The 18367-nt window shown below is 37.9% G+C and overlaps 1 protein-coding gene across 1 annotated transcript in view; it reads left to right on the plus strand.

Moving 5' to 3' along the window:
* The first annotated feature begins 1939 nt into the window (after positions 1–1939).
* ror1 (receptor tyrosine kinase-like orphan receptor 1) overlaps positions 1940–18367 on the plus strand; it is a 111595-nt gene continuing 95167 nt past the window's right edge. The window contains exon 1 of the mRNA XM_079460045.1: positions 1940–2290. Within this exon, the coding sequence (XP_079316171.1) occupies positions 2209–2290 (82 nt within the window). The 5' untranslated portion in view covers positions 1940–2208. The remainder of the gene's footprint in view (positions 2291–18367) is intronic.

Below are 18367 nucleotides of genomic sequence, written 5' to 3' on the forward strand. Positions count from 1 at the left end.
TGTTTGTATCTTCTTTTGTGTTCTGAAGAAGAAAGTAAGTCATACATCTCTGAAATGACAAGAGGGTGAGTAAATAATGACAGATTCTTAATTTTAGGGTGAACTATAACTTTAAGAAAACAGAACAGGTTAAAAGTTACAAAATACTTATTTGGAGTTTTTATGTAGTAGCTTTCATTTGTAATTCGGATTTTATTGCCATTAGCTACAAACCATAGTAACTTCAGCGATTACTTCATTTAAGGATCAAAACAGAAGGTCTGTTCTGCAGAGATTCACTTTGAACGGCCCTTCAAAGAGGCCTGCATTACCCCCAATCCCTCTGCTCATTACAATAGATGAGTTTTGCTGTGCATGGTTGCAATTTTAATAATCTTATTTTACTTTGGGAAAATAAAACAGATAGACATCGGAAAGAAAAATAGCCCCACGTCACAAATATTTCAACTGCTTTGCTGCTCAGAAGATAATGGCTTCCAAATGTTTAATATTAGATGCAATCATACTGAAGAGATTTTCTTTTCTTTGAAAACCGAGCTCCGAACTAAGACGCTCGAAAGTAGAGAAAATACAATAAATCTCAGATTAAACAAAACACTAATGTTGTTTTATGAACCTTGACCACTTCTACACGCAATCAGATGGTCATAATAATGTTTTTGATATTCTTCCATTGGTATGCATTGCATTCCATCACGATTCATTCCACAACCCGAAAGGTCTCATGCAAGCAGCAGGGAAACCCCTTTCTTACCCCTCACCATCTTCTCCCAGCAGGTGAGCTCATATTAGAATCTGCAGGAGTGCGTCTTTAAACTTGTAGCTTTGATCGCAGTCTTCAGTGTGTGTGTGTCAGAGAGTTGACGTCACCGGAGGAAATGAGAGATGAACTAAGGTCTGGGGAGTCAACCCAGCCTGTCACTTCAAAAAGGGAACGTCTTGCCCCTTTCGTTCGCCATCAGTATAACATAAATGAACTGAAAAAACAGGTCAAGATGAGAGACCGCCGCCTTGTAAATTGCTACCATTCTCTGTCCAGCCTTTACAGACCTGAGCTGTTTCAGTGAAAACATCTGACTCTGGATTTAATAGACAAGAAGATAGTTAGTCATCAGCAGTCGACTGACGGATGTACTCTATATATACATTATTGATATATCAGGAGGAAATTATATAAATAGAAAGCCTACCTTAAATTGCTAGGCATATTGCAACACAGTTGTTTATGTTATATGTGCAACTACGTTTAGCCTAATTTATGCAATAAATATAAAACATCAATAATAATCATCAATAATAAACATCAAAAATTGAATAAAATAGATGTAAATGTTATTTTTTGTTGTTGCTGTGTTGCACATTCCCTCTACGTTGCCAAAGTCTGCAGTTTTAACACAAATTCTTAAGGTAAGATGTAGCTATTTATGAAAACAGACTTTTTCATGGGTATAGGAGTGGGATATTGTTATTTTTGATATTTGGACTGGGAAAAGTGGTCCAGCAGTGGCCAGGGCCTGGTTTTGTACGTAGATCTGGCAACCCTGGCAACACCTGTATGATTTAAAGTTGGCCCTTATTGACTTCTATTGGGTGGAACCAAAATATTTCAAAATATTTCTCAAAACATCCTCTTTAATGTTCTGCACATGAACGAGCCAGATTATATTATAAATTTTGATCGACATTATAAAATTAACATTTAAAGATGAAACCGTTGTAGTTTCATACCTGGAAATGTAATGCAGCTGATGACAGAATTTGAATTTATAAGTGAACTAAAAGTAATAAAGAAAATTAACGGGAAAAAAACATACTGAACAAATATCAATTAAGCTTTTGTACTAGATAATCAATCCCTCTTTATTAGTAATGAATTATAATTTACTTCAACGTTCATTTCCATTTCATTCTGATTCTCGGTTGCATTTCACCGGCAGGTGGCGACACATACACTTCTCAGCAGCACATGTCCGCGCACTGAGGGACTGACTGAATACCGTTGCAGAGTTTAGAGGGGCAGAGAGTACCGAAGAAAGTCAAACTCCCAAACAGGAGCGCGAGAAGGAAAGAGCAGAGCAAAGGAGAGGATCGTCCACCCTACAGCATTACACCTCTGCGGACGTCAGCAAAGAAGCTCTTCAACCCCGTGAATTCTCCAGCTGCAACTCGTACCTGTGAGAAGAGCTTGCGGTGGATGTAACAGTAGCAATGTGTAGAGGAACCGCGAAAGAGCCGCACGGATGCCAGCGCAACTTCATTCTGCTCATCGGGCTGCTCATAGCCCACAGCGGTAAGCCATTCAACTTGAGAGTTTGCGTTTGGTTTATCCGAAGTCTACTAACAACAACCCGCATCTTCATACGCTTTCTTTCGTCGCTTCTTTGCAATACTGACTAAATTTACAGCCGCGTAAGTAGTGCGTTACGCATAATACGCACAATAATTGTGGTTTAGTGTTGTTTAAGCTTTTTAGTAGTAGCCGTGTTTGTTGTTTACCTATTGGCTCAGCATCTTGCCGGAGGGCTATCTAAACACAAGAGGTTTTGTGCCATTGGAATGACAATAGAAATGTTTAAGTGGACTGATCGGGCGAGTGACGATCTCTGAGCTCTCAGCTGGAGTTTCTTTGTATGGGCCGAAGTGCTTCATTTGCCTTCGAATAGCACTTTGACATAAGATAGCATGCAATTATTCCGAGCCATGGGCTTAGTTGAAAGGCTACGTTAACTTCCATGAAGTTTTTATTATTTCCCCTTACCTCGACAAGAACGAGGAGGACGCTTTTGGGAAGAAATAGCATAGACGATAGAACGCAGGCATGTAGGTTTGGATAACGATTTATTTTGTAGTGGCCATGTTGACATATTGTATGGGAAGGCACATTCATTTTGACTTAAAAGTAACCCGATTGAGTTAGATTATAAATTATAATGATGGAGGAGATTTGTTATTAATTGGAACAAAATACACTTGTGTGTATATATGTTATTTCATGTATTGTTTATTAAATATATTGTTTCAGATAGCTATCATCAAAGCTGTGTATTGTTAAATCATAAATGTATTTCGTAAATAAACAGAGCATAAAAGTTGAGCTTTTTTAACCGTTCCTTCTCATTTACAGAAGAGACAGAGATCTAGGCATGGGACGGTTTGAATCACTACAATTCTCAAAAGTATATATATATATATAATATAAATGGCTCCGTTTGGAAACCGTGACACATCAACGCCATCACACCGCAATGTGCCACGGTATACCTTTAGACTGTCTCGTGCCTACAGCGATCACAATTGAACCACTGGGCCTGTAATCTGGATTTCTTTTTAGTTTTTTCTTAAAAGAAGACTCCATTTTATGTGTTGGCATACATGTTCGTCACCTTGGCAGATTGATGTTTTTTGTCAATATGTGGTTTACTCCACCTTGTCTGTAATGCAACAGTATTTTTCCATCTGTTGAAGAAAGTATTTTGAGATTTTGTCACCAGAAATGTATGGTTTTATGGAGTCTCTGCAACATGTTTATGTATGTCATAGTTTCGAGAGCAGTGCGGGGAAAATGGAAACAGACGACTTCTGTGATCTGGCCTTTGGTTAATAGTCAGTAAATTACTGGGGTGGAACTCTATCAGTGCACTATTCTTCCAAACGGAATGTTGACACAAAACACAAAAACATTTACCCCCAAAACAGGAAGGATTTACCCTAAAACTACTTATAGGTTCAAACTGGTCTTAAAGTGCAGTACAGTTACTCAAGCATAAAGGTTCCCATCTTTAAAAAACCCTTCAGAGATGTTGAAGTAATGCCCGTTCAACCACATGCTCTAACTTTGTGAACACGACGTAATGCATGTGAGCCAGACTTTTTCCCAGTATGACTTTATACAACTTCTGTGTTTAATGTAGCATGCCTTTGAATATTACATCATGAGTTGTACATTTCTCTGCGCTATATTTCACTATATTTCTATATGACGGAGGTGTCAAAACTGTAGAACTAACTGTGCATTTCATCTTTTATTACTGAATGTTGTCTGGATGAAAAATCCTGGCTTGTCTTGTTTTTATAAACAGAACGTGGGGGCGACTCTATAGTCTGTTAGGAGTTTTTAACACTTTGATGAATTGCTGTCTAATAGGTCTCTGTGTAGGAGCTGGATGTTTAGGTCTTGGATGTAAGGTCAGTCAGTGATCTGTGTATTTTCACTTGTCTTTATTGATGGTGTGCTATAAACTCTTTCTCGGGCCGCTCTGTTTGAGTTTGTGTTGTAGAAAGTGAAAAAGTTATTGCCATTAAGTTTCATTATCAAGCTTTAGGGACATTTTTGTGATGTACAGTTCAATTGGATTCAGTGTCCAAAGTTCAAAAAGGGAAACATTTTTCCAAAATATTTTTTTTCTGATTCTGTGCTTGTTATCCCTTTTGGCAAAATCCGCTGTTTATTTTGTCTCTATTTTGCATCTTAATTTCTAATGTCTAACTCTATGGAATACATTTAGATAAGTCCTAGCCACCCCTGCCTCCAGTCTCAAAAATGCAGATGGTAATATACATCACAGGCCAAAAGGTCTGCAATGAATATAATAGGAAATGAGCTGCCACGATTATCAGACAGATCAGACGTCTGCCAGTTCTTATCGAATAATATCTTTCCCCTCGCCTGCCCGACGTAATGTGCCAGGATATGCTACGTTTCACATTTTAGAAACCATGATGAAACATGGCTTTTTAATTTTAGCTGTAAATGTGTCGGAAAGTAAAGCTCTAAATCCTGTTTATGTTGTATTCAAAGTCGAGTCACCCTCAATGCATAAAGACTGGGAAAATTTTGCCGCCCACAGTCGGGCCTTTGTAACTGCCACGCTCCCTGTGAGCTCATAAATACCTCGACTTTACTACCTTTTTCACTTTGAGATTGATATTTGCTTTAAAAATGAAAATATATGTGCTAAGCATCAGTCATCTGGGATGTTTCTCTCGTTTCATTCGCACAGCGCCGGTCTTGACAGCTTCAGGTTTCTATCTCTGAGGAGAGCTTTGTACATTCATAATTCGGTCTCACTGTCAGTCTTGGAACATTTCTTAGGCCAAAATAATGTGCCCCAGTCGTCCATATCTGGCTCTGAAATTCTAGTCACACATTGAGTGATGGTAGTCGGTGTTACTAGGTTTGTCTTGTTTTGAAAAACATCTATGAAGTGTTGAAAATGCTATTAGATCAGACACCCACATGCGAATGGTGGATTAAGTCTTTTGTACAGGATAACAAAAATTCTTTGGGGTTTTGGATCAGTTCGTTTGTGTTTTTCAGGCTGCCAGTCTTGAGCTCCTTGGTACCTGTCTGGTCTTTAACTGAAATCCTGTCAGGGTTTTTTTTGACACATTGTCATAACTGCTGCCAGGGGTTAGCTGTCTTTGATGTTTACTCAAGCTGTTCTAATAAAAGGAGAAAAGCGTGAAGGAATTACATTTTGACACTTAAGTTCTTCCAAGTTTTTCACTCTTACCTCACCTTGACAATACATCAGGACATTAAATATTTCTCAGAATTGCAGTCAAGTGGATGTTTTGAGAAACAACTGCAGGCGAAACTGTTTTAATTCATTAGCAAATGAATATTGACAGCTTTGTGGAAGTTCCTGGTCCAACTGGGTTTCTATATACCCCAGTGATATGTAAAATATTTGTAAAATCACCGGAAGTCTAAATCGTCAGATATAACATTTTTAATGGTAACTTGTAGACACAAAGCAATGTTACAAACTCCATAAACACTAGTGCGTGTGGCGCTGCAGATGCGAGAGACGCGCAAATGTTGAAACCAGTCTGTCTAGCGCGTGTTTACATAGAAAAACGGTGGGAAGGTAGCAACGCGGTATGGAAAGTCATGTTGTCTATGAAGGGCCAGGCCCCGTAGCTTTGTCTTCGCAGTTTGTACTTTAGCATCATTGTTTAAGGTGAACAAATATTCACACATGGCTAAATGTTTTTAATTTTAGTTGATTTATGATTCATCAACTGCCTTCTATGGTTGGAGTGCATGTGAAATCTGTCTAGAATGTCAGCGAGTACAGTCAAAGGTAATAGATATTAACAAGATGTACAAGACACTTATCTCACGAGACGATACAGCAGACTACTGAAAGTAGTGATTGAAAATCACGTTGTCTATGAAGGACCAGGCCGGTCACTGTAGGTCACAGCACGCACATACTTTGTGCAGTTAATATCATGTTCTGTACAGTAATGAAAACAGGTCGCTCCACAACAAAATGTGGACTCACACAAATGCTTCCAAATATATTTGGAGGTCGCTCAGGTTAAATTTAGGGAGCAAATGCAATTAAAATGGTCGCAATTTCGAGCCTGGCACTCCATCATGTGAAATTGTGAAATCTGGCTAGATCTTGTGCCACGAGATCTTGTCAAACCCCTAGCCTCTGCCATTACAATGAATTGGGAAGAATGCAAGGCTCAACTGGCCACTCGAAAAAAGTGATTTAAATGCAATTTAAGCTTAGAAAAACCAAACTTATGGTGCAGTTCATGTCAGGTTTAATTATTGATCGGAAGTATGCTATTTTATTATTCCCAGCCATTTTAGATAGCTGCCCGGAGGCGTTCTTGCTATGACGTAAATAGCATGGCAGGACTATAGAGGGTATGCACGTGACGTCACTTTCCCACGTGCCAAAACACGCTCCCCTGAGTGGCAAAACACTCCGAAAAATGGCTGCTTATAATATCAGGAAACGCAATTCCACGCAACATATCAGTGTCCAAAGTCGTAAGGATCACCGTCAACTGTTTTACCACTGAGGGGACGTGTCCTGGCAGTCAAGGTGGCGTGTCCCACCGTGTTCACATGGGAAAGTGATGTCAACGGATACCCTCTATAAATGTCAATTTGTAAAATTATGCATAAATATGATTTAGTCTGGAAGATAAATAAAACGAGTTTTATAAACTATTTTCTCTGTCAGAAATCTGTATTTTTATAACATTCTGTAAGCTTCTTATATTAATAATTCAATAACACTATGATGTGCATTTACATTTTCTGATACGAAAAATAAAGGCGAACCGTGACTCAAAATCCTTACATGATTTGAACCATGAGTTTTGTGACCCATTGAACCACAACTGCTCGGTTGGAGACTAATTCCTCCAAATAAGTTTTGTCTTTGTTGTTCGATAATTATTTTAAGTAGCTTTAGAAACACAAATCCGACTGTGTTCTGTGGGTAACAAGTGCTCAAGACTTTAATCCTTAGCTTTGTTAAAGTGATTTGGTTTAACAAGCTGATTTCAGCCAGAATAAAGCGCAATGTTACATTGCTTCTGGATTTAGACAGCAAGAAATAAGAAGTCATATTTTATTGTAAGTTAAAAGAAAAGTGCAGTAGTTTATATGGTTGATGTTAGTTTTTCTTTTGAGAGAGAGAGAGAGAGAGAGAGAGAGAGAGAGACATCACTTTAGTGGATCAGTAAGTAACGTGTGTTTGAAACTGTTAGAAGATTAGAATACCTGCAGTGAAGCATCTTGCATTTAACAGACCATTACCCACAAGCCCCAGGTGAGCAAAGAACTTTAAACTGTTTGTGATGGCTGACCTTTCTAGACGGACAGTAGCTTACAATTTAATAATGCCAATGGTTGCTTTGATACTTCATTTAGGAACAAAATGCAACATTACATATAACAACTATGCAGAAACTGGGCCGACATTGGCTAATAAAACAATGAGAATGACAGTGCACTGTTTTCCAGTGTGCTTATTTACTTTGTGATGTCCTGTTCTTAAAGCATTGGTTCCCTTTCTATATCTAGTTGTCGTCTTATTCCCTCTGCCTCATTTATGCAGACGAGCTCCGTTGCTCTGCAGGTGGCACAGTCGAGGCTTGTGAGACCTCTGCCCAGCTAAAGTATGTGCAAACAGAGCAAGTCTTGAACTTCAACTGATCTCATAACCTGTCTTCCAATATCATCAGCTAACATGATAAATCTGCAGAAAAAAGTTACCTCTTTTTTTGTTGTTTCTTTAACAATAAGAAGCACTGACCATAGTTTCTCACAAACTGCGGTACAGTGTAGCTCACATACCTTCATGTTCATGAAATACAGCACGGCTCATCTGGTTATGTTGTGTGTTTGCCTGTGGCGAAGAGGAATCTCATCAAGGTTGGAAATGTTATTCAGCAGGAATACCTTCTACAGTCCCTGTGGAATCTTTGCTGTGTAAATCGAAATCTGAAGTAAGTGGTGTTGAGGGGAAAATGTAGTTTACCTGTTTGAACTGGTTCTTTCAGTCTCCAGGTTAACAGTTATTTAATTTCCCCTGAGTTTTTTTAAAGCCCCATTGTTCTGTGAAATGGAACTCTGCAGGGTAGATGGATTAAATTTTAAGCGAATGAAAACCAGCCTGAAAGGAATGGATGGATTTTAGAAAGGCATATTTTCAATTTTCGCAGTGAACGAGCCCTTAAACATGGGATCTTTTTTAGCTCGAGTAAACTCTGTTGCATTGATTTCAACAGGCTGCAGATCAGAAAATCCACAAAGTGTTTTACTGTATGGTGAACTAGTTTTGCAACAATTCATCTTAATTGATCAATTTGGCTTCAAAATCGGGAAACAGTTATGGTACGGCATTCAAGTTCGCAAGTTTATACAGCGGTACAATTTTTCACATTTATTCTCATAAAAGTTAAGTTGTTTTAAAATTCGGTGAGAAATGATGCTAAATATTTGATTTTGATAATAAAAAATAATTTGCCCCATTATGAACAAATAATAAGACCCAATATCAAGTGAGCTGCATGTAAAACTACCGAAATTAAACATACAGGAGCTTGATTCCACTGGAAGTCACTTTTGGATAAAAGCACATGTTAATTACGTAAATCTAACTCGACAATGAGCATTACGCATTGGAGATTTTAGTATTGATGCAAGAAGAACTAACAAATTTGTAAGTGATTTTTTTCATAAAGTTGTCACAACTGAAACCTTTGCACGGGAAAGAATACAAAGTGAGAGAGAGCCAGCAGGAGTTCGAGTTGAGCTTTAGATATACAGCCACACTTTACTACAGAAGTAATTTACTTGAATGAAAAGGCAGATGAGTCAACAAAGCAGACGAAAGGTCAAGTGAAGCGGTCTGACTGACACAAAACTCAAAAGGCCTGCAATGGCAGCGCAAATAAAAGGGATGTCCAGACAGGTGAACGTCGCAGTTTATTGTGCATTACATTTAGGCCTCGCTTTAAACATTATAAGCCATACAATAGTATTTGAAATTCTTTCATTTTATATTTGACTTTGAAGTTAGATTTAGCATTCCAACCAACCCAACTATTTCACAAACAGGCATGCCAACTTAGGTTATTTTTCACATTCATTTAGCATTCAATCGTGCTGAAGCCAATTTATTGAAATTGGGCAGAGAAACAAATGTTTGTTTGTGCATGCTGCTATGTTGTGTAATTATATGTGTAAAACTTCAGCAAGATCAGTGGCCTGGCATGGGCTTCACTGTACGGGGTGAACGGGCCTATTACCGACATTTGGAGTTATTATTTCTGACATGCACTGCTGGACTGCTGATTTCAAGGGAGGAACGTTTAGTTTGATTCATTACTGCTGTGAATATCCAAACACTGAGCCTGGTAAGTCCATTGTTGTTACTTGACTTCAACTAGCCAATGGGAAAAAGCTATTGGCGACGTTTTAATTGTTTGATATTTTAATTTCAGGTTAGCATTTTCTATGTTAATAGATTGTTGATGATTTGCGCTGAATGAATTAACTTGGCTGTAAAAGTTTTCACATTAATACTATATTTTGAGTATGCCTTACATAACATCAAGAAACGATTAGTTTGAATATTATTTCTCTTCCTCTTATTGACCGAAAATAGCTGTCTGACTCTGCGGACACCGTACCTCTCCGTTCAAAGAGGAATGAAAATACTTTGCTGGGTTTTGATCCAGTAGTGTATATGGCACTTGAGGCGGGTCACTGAATCTTTCACCAGGATTATAACATTAATCCATTCTCAAAAGGCTACAAAGTACCCTATCAATTTTAACTGCTGTCAACACTTTGCGTCTGAATCTATTATTGTATTCCTCTTAAAAAACATGAATCAAGAATATGCTTGTGGTTTCTCTTTTTTTGCTTTCTCTGCTGAAGATAGAGTTTGCACGACTCACACTGTTATACATCTTGAAGGTGGTCTTGGACAGACCCCAAGATTGGCTGCGAGCTTGGTAATATGAAAGCAATTAGCAGCGGTTTCACGGAGTGCTGAGATATGTGCAATAACAAAATGACTGCGAGTCAATAGTGCTCAGCTTGTAGATGAGTTTCACGGTCATACATGTTTAAGTAAACACCTTATTTGTACCCCACATGACAGATTACTCTTAAGTCTTTTTTTTTCATTCTTTAAGTGCACTCTGCTGAATATTAAAGTGAAAACAAGCATTTTATTCTAAACCATTTGCAAGAGAATCTCAGTTTATTTAGTTAACAACATGTTAACAAATATTGTCACAAAATAACAATTCTGAAAACTGTTTATCGGTTGTATCATTTTACTTTGAATTTATTCGTGAGACCAATATATTGGACATGTGTCACCCTGAACCACAAAACCAGTCCTTAGTAGGACTGACTGGTATATTTCTAGCAATAACTAACAATGCATTGTATCAAAATAATCGATTTTTATTTTGTGCCCTAAATCATTAAGATGTAAAGTAAAGATCACGGTCTGTTTAAGATATTTAGTAAATTTCCTACATATGTCCTACATAAACATTTTTGTGAGTGGATAAAATCTGGCCGGAAAAAATCTGGCCGGAAACATGCCTACCAACATCGCTCTCTTCTACCCGCTCTTTGGGAATTACCCACTCAAGTTTGGTATCAATATAAAGCTTAGAATTTCTGCATTAGGGTTCATCTAAGCTCCACACCATCATAACAGCGGTAAGCCAATAGAGAGCGTTCAAACGAACCTGCTACAGCATCTCTGATGGACAACTTTAAAGGCAAATTTCTCAATATTTTGATATTTTATGCACCCTCAGATTCCAAATGTTTAAATAGTTGTACCTCGACCAAAATTGTCCTATCCTAACAATCCATACATCGATAGAAAGCTTATTTATTCAGCTTATGAACATAAATCTCAATTTCATAAAATGACCATCATGACTGGTTTATTTGCACATTTTCATGCATGTTCATGCACTCACTCACTGTACGTTTTGCTGTAATGTTTCACCACAAAAAGCTGAATTACATTCCATAAAATGAAGAATGCATCTTTCTTTTTCACTAGAAGACAGGCAACACACATTTTGGTCTCATCCAGCACGAAAACAAAATCCTGTGGAAAATATTCCCAGCTGTAATGTCACAAGGGCTTTCGACAGGCCACTGCTGCCCCACAATTCCCCCTTCTAATTGATAGTCCATTTTTCCAGAGACGTGGCCAAGGAGGTTCTGTAAGCTGTAAGAGTGTGTGGCCCTCAGCCAGAGGTTGTCAGCTCAACTATAACATCTGTATTTGGAGGTGTGTCGCCCATTTTTACAGGGCTAAAATATTGTTTAACCAGTGATGCATTATGATGCCAGCAACTCACTCAGCATTTCTCAGCATTTGAAGTGTTGTTTCTCAGTTTAGATTTACACCTATTTTGAAGCCATTTCCAAAACTAACAGGATATAGGAACACAGAATGAGAGACTAAGATAACAAGACTGAAATGTGGTGAGCCAAACTTGAGAAGAGATATTTCTCGGAAGGTAAAGCCATTTTCACCTCTTCTTGAAGAAGCCGTGCCAAAAATAATGTATGTAAAGCATTTTTCACAGCTCTTTCCAGCCTTGATTATTCACCTTGGAGAAAGCAAAGAACAACTTTGAACCATCCGCTATCAGTTTGACTTGCAAATGTTTAAAAAGACATTAAGGAAAATCATTTTTAATAACCAAACTGTTTGTTTAGCTTAAAGCTTTGATTTTATAAGCAGAGTACAAGCACAACTAGAACATGACAAATGTGATGTTTTATCAGCATTCTGATAAATCGTCTCTACCTTTGATCTCCAAAAGGGCAATACATGATGAACTACAGATGTAGACATGAATTATAAACTTTCTGGGGAAACCAAAGAAAGTGTTGTTTGTTCTGAGATAGCAATAATCTTGATGGATCTACACATGTTACACGAGGGGCGGGAAATGAGTGGCTATAGTACAGAATGACGCTTAGAAATGCTATTGGTTAGAGCGCATCTGTAAAACGCTTGCTTATTACTTTTTTGTCTTTGTCTGGGTCGTAAAGCTATTCAAGATTACTGAAAATGTTTTAAAATGTTTTCCTGCAGTCAACGGTTGGCAGGATTTGCGTATTTCACACCAGCAGCACCATTTTCTCCAAATAATGTCATAGCCAGATGTCACTACCAGTCACTTCAACTCCTGGTGCATAGTACCTTAAAAATTGTCCTGTGTAAAGAATTAAGCAGGAAGTAAAAGCAAAAAAGTGACATGAAGTAAAAGCTTTCCAAAACCTAAGTATTACAATTCTTAAAGGGATAGTTCACACCAAAACATCCTCATATTATTCCAAACCTGCAAATGTCTTTGTTCTGCTAAATTACAAAAATATGTGAAAAAATGTAAGTAACCAAAAAGATCTCATCCCCCCTGACTCCCATAGTATTTATTTTCCCCACTATGGGGGATGTGATCTGTTTGGTTACTGACATTCTTGCAGATATCTTCCTTTGTGTAAAGACATTAATACTGGTTCGGAACAACCTGAGGGTGAGTAAATGATGATAGGATTTTCATTTTTGGGTGAACTATGCCTACTTTCCACCTCTGGTCCAGTTGAAACGACACTGCTTTAAAGAGACAGTACGGAAGACTCATTTTGAATATGCAGTAAAAAAATAATTAGGGAATCGTATTAATAAATGACGACAACTATTAACCATTTACATTAAATATTAACAGAATAAATTTGCGTTCATAGAGAGACTTAAGAGAATAACTGTGTGACCAAGGAGCTTTAATGATTTAATATTTTATAATCTCTAAATAAAGCTAACATTAAAAGAAGTTGCAATTGCGCAGTAATATATAAACACGTATACACAATCGCTGATTAACTGATCATGTAAACTATCGGTTAAACAACCGCTTCACAGATGTGCAAGCCATTGCGCTACACTTCTGCCTATTTTTAGAGCCGCCGGAGTCCAGAAAAAGCAGCAGTGAGGCCACGCTTCATTAGAGAAGGTTCAACTGCATGTTTCTGCTCTCTCCGAATTTTGCTCCACACCTCACAGTACAAGTATTTGAAATGAAGCCACATGCTCCTGGTACCAGATCGACATATTAAAACGAGCGCTATGCTAACAGCACCTCTCCGAATCTCAGTTTTGTCACACCACTACAGCAGTGTGTTTAAGAAAAGCAACAGGGAGATTCGTAGAACACGGAAGGCAGCTGCGTTTCTCAGGCAAACCTTGCGGAAAGGGTAAAAAAAGGGCACAAAGGGGGGTGTTTCGGAGGAAAGTTGAGCAAAAGAATGAGGTGACCAGGATCAACCAGAGGAGAGAGAGAGGAGGGGTGAATGTATTTGTTAATGACCTGGCAATGGAAATAGAAAGTATAAATTGCAGTGGACTCTTCCGTTAGCATATGTTGCTAATGAACAAGTAGCCACCACTAGAAATTAGGGTTTCCGGTACAGGCAGGAAGTTATAAAAGTAGCAGGATGTAAATGGGTTGCACGGGGGAATCAAATGTTCAATTTATAAAAGAAAACAAGAAAGCAAAATAAGATGAAAGAACGGTGTGGTTGCACTGCCCACCCTTAACCAGTGGCAGTCCTTCAAAAGAGGCACCCTGCGTTTTCTTTGCTGCCGTGTATGGATGGCCCAGCCTTTGCGTGATGGGAAATGGCGACAGGTTGGGCTAAAGGGGAGACACGAAGCTCTGGGAAGTCTGTAGATGAGAGCAGGTTTTATGGCTATGCATCAAAGGGCTCTGTCCTCTGCATTCACTGTGTTGGTGGGACATGGGGTCAAAGACCCCAGAGACAGTGGGGTGTCTGAGGTTTCAAAGAAAAAACTGTTGCCTTTACTGACACCTGTCTGTTTTTGACATAGCCAAACCATCATAAATGGTTGATTTACATGTTTTTTTTGCTTGTAAGTTCTCTGCGGGGTGGCTTCTTGCTTTCTGAATTTTGAAAGTGCCATCTGTGTTTCCGATTTAGACGCTTAAGTGTTGTTTTTAGCAGATGGCGAGATTCATCTCCCTCCTTTGGTTTCCTTTTTGCCAGCCTGTAAATTAAGAGAAATCACTCATTAGAGTCTTCGTTAACTGAAAAGATCTGAAACTGTTCCGGTCAAATTTAAACATAAACTGAAACGTTTTTGGGTGAATTTGTTCTTTAACGTGTACATTTGTATATCTTTGATTGTGGTTCGGTCGGAATATCACAAGAGATGTCATAGAGGAATGGACACATGATACAGTGGGAAGTTGCAACTGTGATAGGACCACTTGTCAGCCTTCGTCTCTCTTGACTAGTGCAAAGACCCCGTCCCTGCAGAAGTGCGACAGATAGTAAGAGTTCTGTGCTCATGCTAGTCCACTTGACACACACAATCAGTCCCCATCAGGCCGTACGCGTGCCCACGTAATCACAAGCTCATATGTCAGACAGCAGAAGATAAAAACAGCAGTTCCAAAATAGATATTGAGTTCTGTTAACTATTTGCAAAAGCAAAAGGATGGACTTTACTTCTAATATATATACCAAAGTTAAACATGAAAATGAACATTATTTATGAGCACCAGTAAGATTTTAATGAGTGTTTGCTCTCAGTTTTATTGTAGTTTAATTTATATTTTGAATTCGATCTTATTTTATGTTTTCAGTTTTCAGATACATTTTTTTTTATCATTTTGTTTTCATTATTTCTATATATTATTATCAACTATTAATATAATTGTAATTATATATGATTATTTTTTATTAACTTTGTTTTTAGAGGTGTAACAATATATCGAAGTATTGCATATCGCAATACAAAATCTTTAAGATATGCATCGCAGAGCTATTGCACTATATTTCTAAATGAAATATATTATTTCTATTTTAATGTTAAAATTCAGTTTTATTTGATCAGTTTTAGTTTCAGTTTAGATTATGATTTTTTTAAGGGATATGGCGTGGGGAGAAATAACAAAGTAAGTAAATGAGAGAGAGAGAGTGAAAGTGTGTAAGACAAATGATCATTAATCACAGTCCTGACATGTTGACTATGTCATCAGAACACAGGTAACACTCGACTAAGAAAACAGAATAGGGGAAGACTAACCAGATCCCAGCAATCACAACTCAGACACAGACGTCTGCGACGCTGTCTGTGTGTGTTTGTGTACGTTTGTATGTGTGCGCACCCACTTATGTACCTGTGTGTGTGGCCACGTGCACGAGTGTATGTGTGTGCCTCAAGGAGAGACAACAGGGTCTTCTTGTCATGTTTCTGTCATCACCAATCTAACACAAAACGTTTTCCCTGGAAAAACAGAAGCCACTAAATTACTACTCTTTCTTTTTCCTCTTCGTTTTAACTGCGCGTGTGTGTGTGTGCGCGTACGTGTGTGTGTACATACATATGCATTAGTACACTGTTCACCATTGATAGCCTTTTTCCATTATTGAGTAAAGATACATGAATATTATGGTGCACAGCACCAAGACACCAACATAAACCTTTATTTACATTTTTTTATTATAACTATTGACAGCTTTCAACAAATTCCACTAATTACATGAGATGTACCGAATTAAAAATTCTTGGCGGAAATCGAATATAATAAATCCCTTGGCCGAAGGCTGAACATTGAATAGATTTTCTTCTATTCATTTGCCAATTGTTTTACTATAGCATAAATTGAATAGTCAAAATGTGCTTTTCAATATTTTAAAATGATTCAATGTCGTCATGTTTGCTGCTTTTATAAAGTGTATCTGTTTGCTGGTTGATAATTGTTTGCATCATTGAAAACATTATTGTTCATAAAATGTATTCAGTCATTTCTCTTATTTGGCCAAACACCTCAAATTTGGCAGCTGTTCATTCGCTGCATCCCTAACATGTAATAAAATGCATTGTCTAGGCACCCTTGCAATGTTCCGCATTGATATAGAACGTGTGGTGACTGATTTGTTTATTTAACAACTTTCATTTAAACGTATCATTTATTGAATTTTTTTCTTTTCCTAAAATAAAGTATACTTTTCCACATTATATCCAACACTGGCCACCTTTCATCCATCAGACATCCACATCATGTCTTTGAAAAACTCATATTGCTCTTTTCCAGAATCATACTACTTATTCATTCAATTATAAGGCTCAACTTTATTATGTTGATCACATTCATTGCACATCTACGTCATTACTTTTTCTCTTCAGTTTAATGGTGTGACTACAGTGCTACTTAAAAGTGCATTTATATCTCGAGCAGACATCTGCCCTGTCGTCGAGTGCAGAATTCTGGTAATGTGCCACACAGAGTCACGTGCACGTCTTATAATGATATTATGTGTGAACCTGGATTAGGAGGATTAGAAAGAGCCCAACTCATTGTTGGTTTGAGGCTTGTTCTGTTTAAATGACTTTTCCATTGCCACAGGTACCTAAGCCAAGAATATCCTTTGTTTATGCTTCTTGGGAGGCTGAGTTGTAGTATTAAGGTGGCTGGCATTTGCCTGATGAAAATGACTTTCTTGTGTAAACCATGAACCCAGAAGACGGAACAGTCTTTTGCTTAAATCACGTATACACGCCGTGTTATCATACCGAGCTGCGTATGTGGTTAAACACTACAAACTTTGCACTGCTATCCAAACCCTTTGTTTTTTAGAGATTTTATGGTCAAAAAGCCACTTTTCTCCACCGTTCGCAGTAATAGTGATATATTGTTGCTCCACCTGCATTAAATTGGAGATAAATGTATCTTCTGTCTGTGTAATATGGTCTTTTCATTCAGTCCCAGTCCGCAGTAAATCACACCTGACGTGTTTCGTTAGGGTTCACCCAGTCGAAGCCCGTGCCCACGCGTTCTGCGGGTTGACCTTTAGCTTGCGTTGTAAATTCAGCTCGCCCCTTCAGGAACAAAGCTCTGTGAGGCCTGGAGACATTTGGCTTGGCTGGGAAAACCGGTGTGCTGAACGTTTCAGATGAAAGCCTGGGTTGAAACAGAGAGGCTAAACGCAACTGTAGACAAGGCCAAGGTGCTTGAGACAGAGGTGAGAAAAAGTGCACGATGCATGACTTGGTAACATAAATATATGCAAGTTTTTTACTAGTTGTTTTAGCACTAATATCTTTGTGTCATTTCTGTATTGAGTTCAGATTTTATTCGATTGTATTGGATCGGGTTCTGCATACAATGAGCATGCTCATGTATTTTGGACCTAATTTTGTCTTATATTGTCTTAAGGCTTATATTTTGCCAACGTGTCTTTGGGCCAATAAGTAATGTTTCTGTTTTATTAGAACTTAAAAGAAGGAAAATACTGTAAATGAATTAGAAAGGAATAAAAAGTAAGAAAAACTTTTTAATGTATGGAATGAAAGTAGTAGTTAGTAGTTGCAATGGTGTGACGGCTAAAATTTAGACAGAGTGAAGATAAATTAATCTTATGCTATTTTATAATACAAATATTAATAATATAAAATTATATATTATTAACAGTTGTTTTGTACATTTTTGCTATGTCACATAATAGGAAACATGTATAGTATATTTGTTAACTAACCATATATGAAATTAAACCAATATAATGTAATAAAGGTCCGCTGTTGAATTTGTCCATTACCACCACAGTGGCAAAAAAGAAATAACCAATAAATGGTTAATGAGTAGACCTGAAGTCTTTTCTATGATTATATAACAGTTTTCATGTAGGTGACGAAGTCTGCTACTGTGGCATATAAGATTAACAGCAGTGTATATGTACTCTTAGAATATTCTGTGTTCATACTATGATATTTGGAAAGGTGGTCTTCTGAATTTTTTTTTAACAGTCCTTGGTGGACCATGAGTTGCAAAAGGTTGAGAACCTCTGATTTAGAGTATCCTGTAGAGGTGAGGTCTCTGAATCCCAACATCTCAATACAGGGATGTCTCAGGGCTCAGTGCTAGGACAGTTGCTCTTTTCAGTATACACAGCATCCCTAGGTTCTGTCATTCGGAAACATGGCTTTTCTACCACTGCTATGTGGATGATACACAACTCCACCTGTCTTTT

This window comes from Barbatula barbatula (assembly GCF_947034865.1).
Source record: "Barbatula barbatula genome assembly, chromosome: 7".
NCBI classification, from domain to species: Eukaryota; Metazoa; Chordata; class Actinopteri; order Cypriniformes; family Nemacheilidae; genus Barbatula; species Barbatula barbatula.